This window comes from Corythoichthys intestinalis, chromosome 20 (genome assembly GCF_030265065.1).
Source record: "Corythoichthys intestinalis isolate RoL2023-P3 chromosome 20, ASM3026506v1, whole genome shotgun sequence".
NCBI classification, from domain to species: Eukaryota; Metazoa; Chordata; class Actinopteri; order Syngnathiformes; family Syngnathidae; genus Corythoichthys; species Corythoichthys intestinalis.
The window spans coordinates 23,858,496-23,875,604 of NC_080414.1; the positions used below are offsets into that span (position 1 = coordinate 23,858,496).

Genomic DNA, 17,109 nt, shown 5'->3' on the forward strand with positions numbered 1-17,109 from the left:
GGCGCGTAGGCATATTTGGGTGCAATTGATTGTTTTCTACCTGGCTTACTTTCTTTCAATCTAACTTTCTTTACAAGTCCACAAAAAATCCTGATAATTTTCGGGGTAAACTTCAGGATGGGCTCTTTATTTTTATTTGTTTGTATTATTTGGGGTAGTTTAGGAAGTTTTCTGCTAACAGGAGATGGTGATAGCTTCACTCCTGCCATCTGGAGGGTGTTTCTGGTGTAAGGAACAGCTTTTTTTGGAGTCTTTTGTTCCAGCTCTAACAATTTGTCATCGACTTTAATCTGTCTGTTTCATCTATTATGAAGTAAACAAAAGTCGTATATCGTTCTTCAGCGATTCTAAATGGTTTTAAGGGTTAAGACAAATGTTTGTCCAGTTGCTGTACTTGAATTTTTATATTTATTAAGCCTGTAATTTGATTGTTTTTCATCAAGTGATTGCTTTCTGATTTTCAATTTAGACGAACCTTTAACTACCGTAATTTTCACACTATAATGTGCACCTGACTATAAGCCGCTACCCACCAAATTTGGCACGGAAACGGCATTTGTTCATAGATAAGCCGCACCGGAATATAAGCCGCAGCTGTCTTCACTGTATTATGGGTTATTTACACCAAAAGATATTAACCGGTAACACTTTATTTGACAGCGGCATCATACGAATGTCATCAGACCAAGTGAACCACCATGAAGCTTTGAACCAATTGACTGCAAAGCTTAATTGCGTCAAGAAGCTTCATTCGGCCATCACTGCTCCCTTGGGGTAGACATTCAACCTCTGCTGCCACCTGCTCTCAACACTGTTGTTGTCCAACATGCCTCCTGGCATGCATTGCAGTGCTACAGAAGTAAATAATAATCTAAATTCATGTTCTGTGCTAATTATTTCTTCAGTTAATGTTCCAGTTGTTTCATTAATTGTAGAGCTGAAACGAATACTCATGTAATTCGAGTAATTTTATCCGCCTCGATGAATCGTTTAATTTTGACAGCTCCAAGCATCATGTTTTGCCCGGACTACTTTTAATGCAGGACAACGCGCTGACATCAAGTCTGCAGAGGAAGAAGCGAAAAGACATGACTACACCCGACAGCCGTTACAAACCATGCAACATTGCTACAATCTACCTAGGTGGTAGCAGGTAGGTCTCATAGATATCATATGTATATGGAACTAGATGCGAAAACACAGACTCGGCCACGTTAGCCCATGCATACAGAACTAGATGCGAAATGACAGACTCGCCAGTGATAGAGAACAGCCCTCATCTTAAAGCAGTACACTTTTCAGTGCTAATAAATAAGATTAACGCCTTGCTAATGTAACGTTACCCCTGCGCATGGCTAGGTTTCTATTAATTATGACTACTTTCGATGCGTGGCTAACGTGTCTTACATACAGGATTTATTTAATCTGTAAAAACACAGCGCTGTAGAGTGATAAGGGTGTAAAATAAAAACATCATAAAGCTAACTGTCCCTTTTAGCTCAGTAGTCATTGCTGGATAAAACAAGTAACACTGGTGCCTAATGTGCTCCAATACCGCAGGTGTCATACATTTATTTTGAACACTGCAAAAACTCAAAATCCTATCAGGACTTACAATTTAGACTAATGTAAAACTTAACTAGAACAAGACAGCTTGACACAAATGGAATTTCAATTGAAACACGTGGGAAAAACACCTAACTTTTAAGTGATGTGTTTAAGCGTAATGACATTTTTAGGTAAGAAATAAAAATTAGGGCTGTCAAACAATTAAACTTTGTAATCGAATTAATCACAGCTTAAAAATTAATTAATCGTAATTAATCGCAATAAAACCATCTATAAAATATGCCATATTTTTCTGTAAATTATTGTTGGAATGGAAAGATAAGACACAAGACGGATATATACATTCAACATACTGTACATAAGTACTGTATTTGTTTATTATAACAATAAATCAAGATGGCATTATTATTAACATTCTGTTAAAGTGATCAATGGATAGAGAGACTTGCAGTTCTTAAAAGATAACTGTTAGTACTACAAGTTATAGAAATGTTATATTAAAACCCCTCTTAATGTTTTCGTTTTAAAAAATTTGTAAAATTTTCAAATCAAAAAATAAACTAGTAGCTCCCCATTGTTGATGTCAATAATTACACAATGCTCATGGGTGCTGAAACCCATAAAAATCAGTCGCACCCAAGCGCCAGCAGAGGGCGACAAAACACCAAAAAACACAAGTAACAAGTGGAAAGGTGCTGTCATTTTAATCTGTTTAAGCGGGGCACGTGCGTTAAATGTGTCAAATATTTTAATGTGATTAATTAAAAAAAATTAATTACCGCCCGTTAACGCGATAATTTTGACAGCCCTAAAAAAAATTATTATTATTATTTTTTTTTTATAAGATCTAGAAGTTTTTTGAAAGCCGTGAATATGTTTTTTTTTTCCTAGTCGCATCCGAGATGCAAATGTTTGCTGTTTTCAACAATGTACATCGAAAATAAAGACATTGATTGTCTGAAAATGGTTCAATATTAGGTGAAATGACTTGCTTTCGCATGTATATTTATAATTGCTCTTTACCTAACAAAAAAAAAAAAAAAAAAAAAGTTTTATCCGATAACTTAATTAATTAATAGAATTTTCAGTGGAATATTTGATTACCCAAAAATTCGATAGCTGCAGCCCTAATTAATTGCTAGTTATGGTATTTGGTAACACTATATTTGACAGTGGTGCCATTAGACTGTCATTAGACAATCATCGTTATGACATGACGCTGTCCTGAGCATTAATAAATACTTATAACAGATTTCATTTCGTGTTATCTCACTTTTGAATGGATGTAAAACATCCAAGATGGACATAAATGGATTTAGTGACATAATTTGCCGGATAAAACTTTATGACATCAGCATTCCGTAATGCCCATGTTAGTGTCATGGATTTATACCGGTCTTATGACAGTCTTATGATGCCGCTGTCATATAAAGTGTTACCTATTAACTCAAATAAATCGACAAAAAAGCCACACTGGACTATAAACCGCAGGATTCAAAATGAAGGAAAAAAGTAGTGGCTTATAGTCTGAAAACTATGGTAGTATAAATACTCGCTTCATCAGCAAGTTCCGTAAACTGAAACCAATCATAAACATTCGGTCTTAATAGCATTTAATGCTTAGCATCATCCTATGTACTTGAGTTATGTAGGTACTGATCAACGTCTATGCATGAGAATAATAAACTAGCAATCCAATGTGTTTGTGTCAGACTTTCAGTGATTGCAAGGAAAGATCAGAGAAAAGACACTGGCATTTGAATAATAGATGTGTAAAAATGGAAATCGAGCTCCAGTGGGCTTTGACTAGAAGTCATTTTGGCAGGGTGCTGGGCCAAAGGCATGAATAGACAGCAACCTCTCTTCAAACTGAGGTATCAGGCTGGCAATTACTGTATTTACTGTATGTTCATGTTTAGTTCATTTTGGCATATCTAATTATCACACTGATAATGAAAGAGAAACTTGGATTCAGTCCAAGTTTATGTTGAATAATCAATTTTGGCTTTGTGTCACGCTGATCAAGTTACATTCCTTTCACAACAGGTAGTCGGGAACAAAATGAATCAACTTCTGTGATTCAATTCTCGCTCATGTGATTATAGTAAATTTGTAAAATTGTAGAGAAAGCACTAATGTTTTTGAGAGAATGATTTAAAATTCATGACATCAAACTACAGAGTGATGCGCCGAGAGATTGAGAGGAATAAGAATGAGGCGACAGAAGCTCATCTGTAAGGAGAAAGCTTTGATGGAGTCTTGACTACTGCTGATGGGCCCCTCAGCAAGGCATTCAATCATCTTGTCCCCCTGTCCTGAAACTCTTTACTTAAATTGGCATCACTGCATGTCTGCGTCTATGTGACTATGTATAATCCATTTTGTCTATCTCTCGTTACCTACTTTAAGTACTGAACTTGTGGTCTTTCCACACACTTTGCATGCTGTACTGCCGTTGGGATAAATGTTAATAGGTGCTTTCACACTTATAATTAGTTTTCTTTAGTCTTCAGTTGAATTCCCCCCCTTGGCGATGTTGGTGTCCACATGGTAAAAAGTCCACGTGAATCCAAAATAAGTCAAAACAAACCATGTAAGGTTGTGCTATTCTCAGGTTGGCCTCTCTGGACCCATTCAGAGTTTGTTCCCTTCTATTAAAGTGGTATGAAAAAGTATCTGAACCTTTTGGAATTTCTCACATTTCTTCATAAAATCACCATCAAATGTGATCTGATCATTGTCAAAATCACACAGATGAAAATACAGTGTCTGCTTTAACTAAAACCACCCAAACTTTAATAGGTTTTCATATTTTAATGAGGATAGCGTGCAAACAATGAGAGAAATGGGAAAAATAAGTAAGTGAACCCTCTGCTTAAGGAGACTTAAATGTTTGATAAAATTGGTTTCAATTGCTCTTTAAGTCGGGTGTGCTCCCAGTCACTGATGAGTGGTTTAATGCTGCCCTGCCCACTATAAAACACACACCTGGTAAGAAATTTCTTGAATAGAAGCATTGTCTGATGTGCATCGTGGCTCGGTCAAAAGAGCTGTCTGAAGACCTGTGATCAAGTATTGTTGATTTGTATAAAGCTGTGAAAGGATAAAAAAACATCTCTAAAAGTCTGTATGTTCATCAATTGACAGTCAGAGAAGTTGTCTACAAATGGAGAGAATTTGGCACTGTTGATTCTCTTCCAAGGATTGGCCACCCACCAAAGATGTCGCCAAAGTTCAGCGCAAAATACTCAGAGGTAAAAAAGAACCCCAGAGTGTCTGCTAAAGTAGTACAGAAATCACTGGCACAGTCCAATATCTCGGTGCACACATAAACTATATGATAAACTATGGCCAAGAACGGTGTTCACAGGAGGACTCCACGGAGGAAGCCACTGCTGTCTAAAAAAAACGAAAAACATTGTTGCTCGTTTAATATTCACAAAAACGCTCTTGGACACTCCACAGAAGTTTTGCCAAAATATTTTGTGGACTGATGAAACCAAAGTTGAATTGTTTGGGAGTAACACACATCATTATTGCCACGTTTGTGTGCCTTCTCAGTTATTTTTCTTTCATTCCAGCACATGAATCAACTGCGACGCATCAGGAGCACTTATTATTTAAGGAGTCCTGTCACCATACACAAGTGTCGGACTATTGCATATGCTTGTTACCTGCCTTGCTTACCGCTGTGTGCTCATCGTCATCCTCGGTGCTTCCCGACGTTCTTCGGTCGTGTTCTGGTTTGATCTTATTTACTTTTGTGCTCTTTTGGATTTTGTAGTTAGGATTTTTGTACTCGGTTATATTCACGCCATCTTGGGTGCTCTCTTAGTTATATTTTACTACACTTGCGTTTTCTAGCGTGCTCCCTAAGTTGTACTTGTTATATTCGCGTTTTCTAGCGTGCTCCCTAAGTTGTACTTGTTATATTCGCGTTTCCTAGCGTGCTCCCTAAGTTGTACTTGTTATATTCGCGTTTCCTAGCGTGCTCCCTAAGTTGTACTTGTTATATTCGCGTTTTCTAGCGTGCTCCCTAAGTTGTACTTGTTATATTCGCGTTTCCTAGCGTGCTCCCTAAGTTGTACTTGTTATATTCGCATTTCCTAGCGTGCTCCTTAAGTTGTACTTGTTATATTCACGTTTCCTAGCGTGCTCCCTAAGTTGTACTTGTTATATTCGCGTTTCCTAGCATGCTCCCTTTGTTGTACTCATTAAATACAAACATTTGCTCTATTGATCTCCTGGTCTGTGTTTTTGGATCCACATTAACGGCTTGCCGTCATAACAATTATGGTGGAGGGAGCATCATGATTTGGGGTTGTTTCACTGCCTCAGGGCCTGGACAACTTGCAATCATTGATGGAAGAATAATTTCAAACATTTATCAGGATGTTTTGCAGGAAAACTTGAGGCCGTCTGCCAGACATTTGAAGCTAAAAAGAGGATGGATGCTACAACAAGCCAATGATCCAAAACACAGAAGTAAATCGACTTCAGAATAGTTTAAGAAGAACAAAATACACATTATTGAGTGGGTAAGTCAAAGTACAGACTTGAGATGCTGTGGTATGACCTAAAGACAGCGATTCGTGCCAGACATCCCAGGACTCTGACTGAACTACAGCAGTTTTGTAGAGGAGAATGGGCCAAGATTAGTCCTGATCGATGTGTCAGACTGATCTGCAGCTACAGGAAGTGTCTGGTTGAAGTTATTGGTGCCACAGGGGAGGCCACAAATATTAAATGTGATAGTTCACGTACGTATCCCCCCCCCCCCTTCTGTTATTGTTTGCATACTATCCTCATTAAAATATGAAAACCTATAAATGTTTGGGTAGTTTCAGTTAAAGGAGACACTGATTTTTCATCTGTGTGATTTTGACAAAGATCAGATCATATTTGATGGTAATTCTATGCAGAAATGTGAGAAATTCCAAAAGGTTCAGATACTTTTTCATACCACTGTATATGATGCTCACTTTGTGCTATGATGTACAACAATCAACTATAACCGCTAGGAGTGGGAACCTCTTGGTACCTCACGATGCAATACGGTTTGCGGTACAAAGCTCATGATAACTATGATCTGATGATATGGCGATACAACGATTATCGATAAATTGATCAGGAAATCATTGTAGGATATTCTAAAAACAGCTAATAAACAAAACAAGGTTCTGCTGCGAATTGGAATGAGTTATCACTTGTAGACGTCCAATCCATTTGAACTGGGAGGGTGGCAGCGAATGAACGATTCATTCGCTGCCACCCCTCCCACTTCAAATGGATTGAATGTCTATGGCCGTCATTAGCAGCCAATGCCAGGCAATGAGGTAATTTTGGGCCATTTAAGGTCATTTACCTGTTGTTGTTTACCAACTTCCTGTTGATTTTGGGCTATTTTATGGGTCACGTCCTGTTCATTTTGTGTTACAGACCTGGGAATTACCCAAAATGAATAGGCAGTGACTCAAACTCAAAAGGAAATGACCTGGAAATGCCCTAAAATGAACAGCAAGTGACCTATAAATGCCTTAAAAATCTAACAGAATGAACGAACGTTCCCAGTCTAAATGGATTGATTCGGTGTCGAGCACCGTCAAGGCAGCCTTGGAGTTAACTAAGACACTATTATGGTGGAAGATTTTGGTAGCAACTTGTTGGTTCCTTTTTTTTTTTACATTGTCACCTTTTTAAAATGATCTCGATTCTTGCAGGATCATATCGATAACCTTTTGGGATACAAAGTATCACGATATATCACCATTACTATATTTTGTCACACCCCTAATAACTGCAATTCAGGCTCATCCATGCTATCTGTCACTGAGTGCCAACTGAACACAGTCCATGACAATGTCAGCGCTCTGTCAACGAGCAACTGACTCAGAAATTAGCTGGTGTGGTATAATTTCATGTGAAGGAACTCGCAGAACAGATCTTTCAGCACTGACCTAATTTTTTTCTATAATCCTACTGCTTCTTGTGAAACAATATAGGGGGAGAATATTTCACTGATCTGCAGAAGTGGCTATTAAATTCTTGAAATTAAGTTTAGAGTTCTTATTTTTCAAATATTTGTAAACAGAATTACAATCCCCTGAGGACATGGGGAACCCCTGTGCGCACAATATTACAGAATACAGGGCGATGCACTCAGTCATGCAACATCCATCATACAGCATTAGAGGCAAATCTATAATATATGACCGCAGTTTGATCGTAGAGCCACAGGCCACTGGTGAATTAGAGCATGTATAAACTGTCAAGCTGGGAAAGAGAGGCAGTCACCACAAGCTACACGAAATCTGGATTTGAGCATTTGGAATAAATATTGTTCCATCGGTTGTTTTACAACCAAATTGGATGTAGATGCAATTAGAGTATCATGTCATCAGGATATTCATTGAGGATTTCTGTCTTCCAACACTGAGTGACAGTAGAAGGCTTAATTCCAGTCACTGTATGTGTGCCCTCAGAGGACCACTTTTGACAGAAACCATGTAGGTCTATATTATTACATATCATTAAAACAGTGAAGGAAATGGCCATTTCCCCGTTTTTCTTCAAATGCACTTAGTAACAATAATAAAAAAGCAATGGTGTCCTCTAGGCTTTTGTGGGCCACTTAATATTATGAGATTAGCCCCATCCGGCTCCTTTCGGCCTTGAGTTTGACACGTGTGCAATGGACCTACAGTATGATAAATCATACTTGATGGTCTATTTCTCTTAGAGGCATTGCTGCCGTCACTTTTGACTGTAAAATATTTTTTTGCAAATGTTAATATTGTCACTGCTTTCTTCTTGCAATAAGAAGAATGCAGCCATTAACATTTTTTTTTATTAGTTACTGAATTACAAAGTCTAATGTTTTATCACAAAACAACTGTATGTTCATCATTTTCAAATGTTATTTTCCAGCAACTGCAGGTTCCTTAATTAGGCCGTTATTTGCGTAAAATGTTGACGTCTTTATTTGACCTACATAATCCAAATCACTTGAAGATAGCGAGAAATTCACGCGCTTTTGAAGGAAGACATAATCCAGCAGGTTGTGTATGCAGTATATGACAAATGACCCACCTCAACGAAATAGAAACAGGGTAGCAGGCTGACACTGTCCTTGGTTTGAATTCCCTTTTCTCTGGGAGACATGGCCAGACCTCCAGACATCAAAACGTATCCTAGATGAGGCACGGATGGCTGTGCTTGTAGATCAGGAGCGCTCCATGCCCTTGTTTCGACATGCAATCTCACAGCATACGTTCTGCGAGATGACAAATAATGCTACAGACTAGACGTTTTTTCTTTTTTTTTCAAAAAATTATCTCGCTAGAGGCTCGGTTCCATGCATGTTACACGCTGGAAGGCAGAGCGCGGACGCAGTGACAGGAGAACGCGCATGCGCAATGGACATGATTTTTACAGCATGTTTCACATAGTGACTGGAGGATTGAAATTTGAATAGAAATGTTTTACTTATTCACTGTAACTTTCATTAGGAAATTAATAACGGTCGCGTCATGACAAGTCCTCCAACTATAATGATGATTATTATTATCAAGTGCGTAGGTTTGGTCTCAACATTGGTAGGGACGATATAACAGCATAACCTGCATGTACACTTTTTGCTGGGGACGGGAGTTTAATAAGACTGAACAGCATAAGCGGAGTTTAAGGGGGGGCCAGGACCACCTGGTGGCCAAAAAGTGTCATTGCATGTAATTGACTTTCCTATAATTTTAAAAGTTGTAAAACTGCAACAAAAATGAAATATAAAAACAAATTTTTTTAATGGGTCAAAATTATTTTTCGAACAGATCATGTGATGAGCAACTTAGACGGTCATTTGCTTTGCATATAATTTTCAAAAAAAAAAAAAAATCAGGCGAGGGCAATTATATTTTTCAAATGATTTTTTTCTTTGATTGAAAATATTTCTTTTTTGAATGAAGCAACATTTTGGGGGGATTGAATGATTTTGACACAAATGTCCTACCCATTATATGGCCCAAACACAAAAAGGATTGTTTCAATCAAAGAAAACTTTTTAAATGAAAAATTTACTGTTCAAATGCAAATTTTTTAATCTCAATTATTTTTTCGCATTCAAAAACGTTTTCTATGATTGATTTTTTTTCTTTTTTTGATTGAAGTGATTTTTCTTTTTGAAAATATGGGGTGGGAACTTTGGGGCCAGTGAATACAGGGTGGATTAAACTCGCAAAAGAATGGGGTTGTGTTATTTATTGTAATCTCAGAATTTTAAAATGTTTTATAAATTACACTGTACGTTACTGTAAGTCCCATCTGTGGTTATGTGGGCATTTGCCAGTGCTGTGCAGAGTATAGCCTAAATAATTGTAAACTGTTGTCATAACATTTATACCATGGAGATTATCTGAAATTGAGGCTTGTATGGTAAGTGGGTATTTGCGTCTTGTTTTCAGCATCATTTTCTAAGTATGTTCCGGGACCTGCACCAGTCTCGTCATATGTACATTGCGTTCCGGCACCTTATGAATTACAAATTAAGCACTGTAGCTAACTATTGATGGGATATTGTGAGTTCCTGCAAGAAGAAGTGACCTTGGAAGGATTGTTGTGTCAGCATACTATTAGGATAATCAAAGAATTGCTCTCATGATGGCAAGGGCGAATTGGCATCCGAGGATACCGAGGTTTCCCCGGTCGGCTGATGCGCCCTTGGTGAAATGAGCAGACCCTAAAATTAGCATATCCACGAAATCCAAGCATTACAGTAAATGCCTTCACAAACACTGTCAACACTAAAATATATAATGCCACCTTTTTTTATCATTTAACCCCTTCAGACCTGCATTGTTTCTGCTGGGCAAAATAAATAAATAAATAAATAAATAAATAAAGAATTTCGCTGATTTTTATTTCACTCAAATACCAGAAGTGCAAAATTGCAATTTTTTTTTGGTCGGGGATATTTCATGCTTTTATTGGTTATTTTAAGGTTAATGTTACATTGTTTTTAATGAAAAATGAGCACTTTTTGAAATTGAGTTTTGTCTCAGCCATTTCCAGAGCCAAAATTGGCAAAGAGGGCGTGCTAAACCGCATGATTTGATTTCTATGGGTAAAGTGTCATCCAATCATCTCCCAGAAGTGGCAATAGCAAGTAATTCGGTGTACTTATTGACTTAGAGACCCGAACGCGTCATGTCCTCCAGCAGCATGCTCAGGTCTGAAGGGGTTAAAAATCAAATAATGTCACCTGATCGTAAAACAGCTCTATCTACATGTGTGTTACTGTATTGTACTGACGTGACCACACGTCAGTACGATACAGTATTATGTGATTCCCCTGAGCAACGGGTTGTTTTAGTAGATGGTAGGTTACAATTCTCATTTTTGTGGCACTGTAAATCCACAAATCTGAATAAGTACTGGCTAAGGTTGGTGGATATTTGTCGTGGACATCTCAGACTACTCACATACTCCAACTATGCATTTTTACTCCACCAATATTTAGAAAATTTTGTATTAGAAGTTCTGCATGTGTACTTTGATCTGGTTACAGTACTTTTTGTGGTACTGTAAATTCACAATTTTGAATAAGTTCTGGCAAAGGTCGGTGAATATTAGTAGTGTACCTTTCGGACTACTCACATACTCAAAACTACTCTTCTTACAGTGCCAAATTTGAGAAAATTTGTATCATAACTCCTACATGTACTGTATACTTTGTTCAGGTTACAGTTCTCATTTGTGTGGAACTTTAAATCAACAGTTCTGATTAAGTTCTGGCCAAGGTGTCATGACGGGGCACACACGGCTGAACTCAAATCCACGAGAAGAGAGGATTGCAATGTCCAAAAAGTATTTAATTCACAAAAGGAAATGTAAAAACAGGCTTCAAAGTTCAACACAAAACAGGCCAGTGTTGGGAAAGTTCATTTTCTACATGAACTAGTTCAAATTGCAGTTCACAAATTTTAAAATGAACTGTTCAGTTCATAGTTAATAATTCAAAATTTTGAACTAAAGTTCACGGTTCCAAAAAATGAACTTTTGTAGTTCAGTTCTTTTTGTTCGCCAAAAATTGTTGCAAGCTATTATTGGCAGTGTCCATATAGAACCACAGACAGCAATTCATGTATCCTTTTTAACACTGAAACTATGTGTCAGATTCATCTTCATATTCAATTTCAATTTCTCCCACAATATACTGCAGAACTAGGTTGTCCAGCTGCGGCTGGGAGAGACAGAAAACGGGGCCACTCTGGTATGCTGTTAGCAGTATTTGGGTGGCAGAGGTACTGCTCTGGCCAACCGTTGCCGTCTCTTTCTTAATCGCACATGCTCGCAGTCGCAGATACCTAGCAAGGCTTGTCGCTTGCTTTATTTCGATGTGCCGTTTAAGGTTGGCTAAAGACGTTACCGATGTACGGACGGTCTTCTTCAATCCAGGTGGACAAAGTTTACAAGTAAACGTTACATTTTTGCCATCCGGGTCGGTACTGACTTTTTCGTAAAACTCTTTTAAATGCTGGTACTGTGTAGAAAGTTGCTCTGAGCGGGCCGGGTTTCGAGAGCTGCCAGCTTTTGTGTCCATGCTGCCGTTGTTGTGATGACGTATTTGCTTAGACAATACGGCCGTGACAGGCAGCTTGGGTTGCCAGGATGGATAATTTTCCGCTATTAAGGTTAATTTTTTTATTGTGTGTTTTTAGCCTATGGCTTTATATGCAGTTTTGTCGGTAAGGCTCTAAATGTGATGAACTCATGAACGAAGTTATGAGCACCGCTAACAACCGCTAGAATGAGCGCGTTCACAGTAACGTTCATGAGACAGAAATATGATGCGTTCAATTCACGTTCGCCCAAAATATGAACGTGTTCTTGAACGATCGTTCATTGAACGCGTTCATGCACAACACTGAAACAGGCAATGGCAAAAACATATCATGAATGATGGTGGTGGTGGTGACGTGATGGCCTACTGATCTCCAAAACATTGAAAACGCACTGGCAAAGGGCAACAAACAAGAGATGTATTTAAGGAGAACAGCTAATGGGGAACAGGTGTCGGCACTCAGGTGATTAGGGGAGGAAGACAAAGCTGACTTAAGTGAACACAAAGTAACCTACCAAAATAAAACAGGATATGGAAAGACTAAATCAATGCCGCTGACGGCGGCTTGTAACACAAGGTACGTGGATATTCGTATTGGACATCTGTGTCACTGGCTGGATGGCTTCCAACACTGTCCATGAAGTGGACCGGTCTTTCAAATGACTCCCGGGCCACTCCCCAACCCGTAGTCCGCCCCTGCATGGAGGTAATATAAAATAAAAAAATTAAATTAAATAAAAAACATAAAATTTTATTGGATGGTCATCATAAAACATAAAAATGAAGAAGACACCTGTTGAAATTCCTGAAGACATCAATTTTAAAAAGAGCGAAATGTCATGGAGATCAAAGGTCACTTAGAAGGGAAACTGAGGTTAAATATTTTACTGTAAATTGGTCAGTTGTTATTGACTCAAGTGTAAAAAAGGAATCCATAGCTGGAGCACTAATGAATGAATGGATATTGACAACTGCTGTTTTCTGCGTATACCCCCAGATGGCAGTCATGCCAAGGGTATTAAATCCATAATTCTGAGGAAGCTTGGGGGGAAAAAATCTGGCAACATGACCGTTTTAATTTTGTTTAACAAAAGAGAAAAGAGATTTTCGATTGTCAGAAAAAAATGACATCAAGATCTTATCTCAAACAACAACAAAAAAATGAGAAACATCCATCACAGCTGTGTGATCTATCATGCCCGGGAACTCATGTTGTCCCCCCCCCCATTCATTTCTTTTTATTTGAAGTGTTTGTGAATTGTGTCGGCAACATAAAATTTGAAAATAAAAATAAATAGGGCTTGTGAGTATGGAATTGACTTAAGGGTGCTTAAGTTTCCATTGCAAGATGCAATCTAGACAGGGTTTACGCAGGGGTGAAAGTGGCTAGCATTTCTTGCCAGAACTCCCGACATTAAGGCCGCCATTGAGCCAGAATTTTTTGTGTGTGTGTATCAAACCTAATAAAACCATTGAAATGCAGGGAAACCTGCTTTTGACACAGTTATACCTATAACACATACAAAAAACTGGTTTTACACATACATTACGCTACTGCATTACAAATACTGTCACAAGGCATACATGAGAAACTGATTTTCATTCAAAATTCGCAAAATAACAAAACAAAAACAGCAGTACCAACAACCTCCAACTTGTAATTTTTATTTCATTTTATTTTCCTTCCTTCACCCAGCATCAAGGAGTTATTCTCAAACACGCACGCAGTGATCTAACACCGGCTTTATGTTGAAAAAGTATGAAAGCTGTACAGCATACAAACAGGAAGGATTTTCTCAGGAGTGATTTGTTCGAGGATTCAAGGTAATTATTATATTTTTCGTACCATGCATGCATTTTGAAACGTGAAAAAAATCAATTGGAGAAATTAGCCACTTCAGCATTGGCGTTATAATTAGCAATATTTACGTAAAATAAATGCTAACTGACCGTTTTTTTTTTTTTTTTGTGCTTTTAAATAAGAATTGACTTCTTTTTACGCCCATATCTATAAAGAATTCAGGGATTTAAGCATTTATTCACAAGAATATTCAACGTAAAAAGCTCTTTGTGGTGATAAGGCGGCCCCACAGTGGCTTAAAGACCAGCAGCACATTCAACATATTTAGGTAAAATAAATGCTGTTTTTTTTTTTTTTTTAACCAAAAATCGAGACTTTTTTTACGCCCATATCTATAAAGAATTCAGGGATTTAAGCAATTATTCACAAGAATTTTCCACGTAAAAAGCTCTTTGTGATGATAAGGCAGCGCCACAGTGGCTTAAATACTAGCAGCACATTCAACATATTTACGTAAAATAAATGCTAACAGAATTTTTTTTTTTTTTTTTTTTTGCTTTTAACCAAGAATCAAGACTGTTTCACGTCCATATCTATAAAGAATTCGGGGATTTAAGCATTTATTCACAAGAATTTTCAAAGTAAAAAGCTCTTTGTGGTAATAAGGCGGTGCCACTGTGGCTTAAAGACTAGCACTGCATTTGACATATTTCCGTAAAATAAATGCTAACTGCCCGTTTTTTTTTTTTTTTTTGCTTTCAACAAAGAATCGAGAATTTTTTACATCCATACCTATACAGAATTCAGGGATTTAAGCATTGATTAATAAGAATTTTCAATGTAAAAAGCTCTTTTTCTGTGTTTCCACTCGGTCAGATCTGACAGGGATAGGCTCCCTATGAATCAGCCCCGTGCCCCGTGTCCCCTCAATATATTATGAAGTCTATTATTTAAAAAACGTAAGTGCATAATGATACAAGTAACGCACATTAACAAAAATAAGTACAAATGACATTATGCAGAGTGAAATGGAATTTACTTTGAAGATCACGCAAGCATTGTTTTGAAATTGTAAGGAAAAAAATAGCCTAACATAAATGAACAAAAAATAAATCCAAAGTGTACATTGACATGCAATATGTTCTGAATCTCCCCATTGGAGCAAATAAAATAAGCCTCTTCAACCCTTTCGTTTCTCTTAAAGATCTGATAAATTTTCTGTTGCATTGCCTTTTTATCGCATTTATTCAATTAGCATTTTTTTAACCTTTTTTTGCTGTTTCAGAAAACATGTGCATTTGAACCCATCAGAGCTATCTATGCAAATCATATGTCAGTCAGTTAAATGGACAACTGTGTCCAGGGTGGTTTGCTGCACGCATGCGTGCATCGACGCGACTCGTCAGACTCAGATGAACTGTAGCTGGGCAGAGTTCAGTGGAATAAATCAATAATAAATATTGGTGGGAATGGATTATGCTTCACAAGCACTTTATTATGCTTGTCAACACTTGTGTATGTAAATCTGAGGTTGGGAGATCGTTTCCTTCTTGGAGATGAGATGCGTGAGTGGCAGCCTGGCAGGTTTAAAAAAATTTTTTTGTTTTTAAACATACTGTTTTGACAGAATTGCCATCATATTTTCGGTATTAAAGCACCATTCCGCCCCGATCCAGCCCTAAATCTTTACAGTTCTGGCTTACTACGTACACCTGGGGGTGAAAGTAACACAAGCATGGAAGGCAATGCTTCCATACTTGTCAAGTTGTACGGTTTCGGCGTGATATGTACAAGTGAGCACTGATTTTTAAATGTGTACGCCGTATGTTCAAAATCTACCTTTTTCGTGCATTACGTTTTTTGTTTCTCCGTTCGGATTTTGTCACCATTTTGGCAATGTAGTGGACCAACATACACATGGACACTGGTGTTTCAACATAGGTGAAAATTCAATTTAATAAAAATCACAAAATAAACAGTTTAGCAAAAACCTTTGGCCCAACATAAAAGAGGCCAACATGACAAAAGTCTTCAACCAAACTGACCTCCAGACACATCTCTGTGGCCGTTTAAATCAGGGCGGACTCTACTAACTACCACCTGAAGGAGGTATGACAAATTAGCCAAACATTGTCAACTTAATAAAACAACAACAGATGGAAAATATACATATATTCAAACAATAAGGTGCATTTAAACAAACAATGAAAACTTTACTCCAAACAATCATAATTAAATCAACTTAAATAACCCCCGCCCCTTCAGAATGGTTGGTGCCAGATCTTACACAGCTGTGGTTGTTACCTCAAATTGGCAAATAAGATCTAATAAGCATTCAGACAAATATTAACTGAAGTGTGCACCCATTAGAAAATACATGTCCAAAAAAATATCACATAAATAATTAACTAAATCTTGAAACTCTAAAATGAGGTGGTAGTGGTAGCCACCACAGGCAACGAGACAATGTGAGTTACTACGTTGGTTGAATGACGCGAGAAAAGTCAGACACAGAGAGAGAAGAGTGGAAGTGGGAAGGAGGGAAGAGTGTTATGACGCTGTTGCAAATGTGATGCTAGGCGGCTCCAATATTTCCTGACTGTAGCCGACGGCCTACAATCTATGCCAGGGGTGGGCAAACTATTCCAAAAAGGCCACAATGGGTATGGGTTTTTGTTGCAACCCATAAAGAGGACACCTTTTCACCAATCTGCTGTTTTACAAGTGCAATCAGTCGATTGCAGTCAGGTGCTTCTCATTTCTGCTGAAACCGCATTGGTTAAACTATCTGTGCTGGGTCAGTTGGAACAAAGACCAGGACGCACTGCGCCCCTCAAGGACCGGTTTGCCCACCCCTGATCTACGCCCACTGGATGCTACACTAGATATCACATGCAAAATGACAGACTCGGCGGCGTTAGTAAACAACTACCATTTTAAAGCAGTAGACTTCTCAGAAAGGCTCTGTTGTAGTGAGCCTTCCTAGCGAACCTGAGTATCTTTTTACCCAAAATACTCCTAAATCGGCAAAATCTCGACTTGAATCTATCTTTAAATGATGAAACAGTTTTAAAACTTTCACATGTCGAAAAGTCACTGTTAAGTTTTAGTAATCATGATGTAG

At 37.9% G+C, this 17,109-nt stretch overlaps 1 protein-coding gene across 1 annotated transcript in view; it reads right to left on the reverse strand.

Annotated features, from left to right (window-relative positions):
• LOC130908647 (phospholipid phosphatase-related protein type 4) overlaps positions 1–8,946 on the reverse strand; it is a 29,186-nt gene extending 20,240 nt beyond the window's left edge. The window contains exon 1 of the mRNA XM_057824304.1: positions 8,659–8,946. Coding sequence (XP_057680287.1) covers positions 8,659–8,748 — 90 coding nt within the window. The 5' untranslated portion in view covers positions 8,749–8,946. The remainder of the gene's footprint in view (positions 1–8,658) is intronic.
• Positions 8,947–17,109: the final 8,163 nt, after the last annotated feature.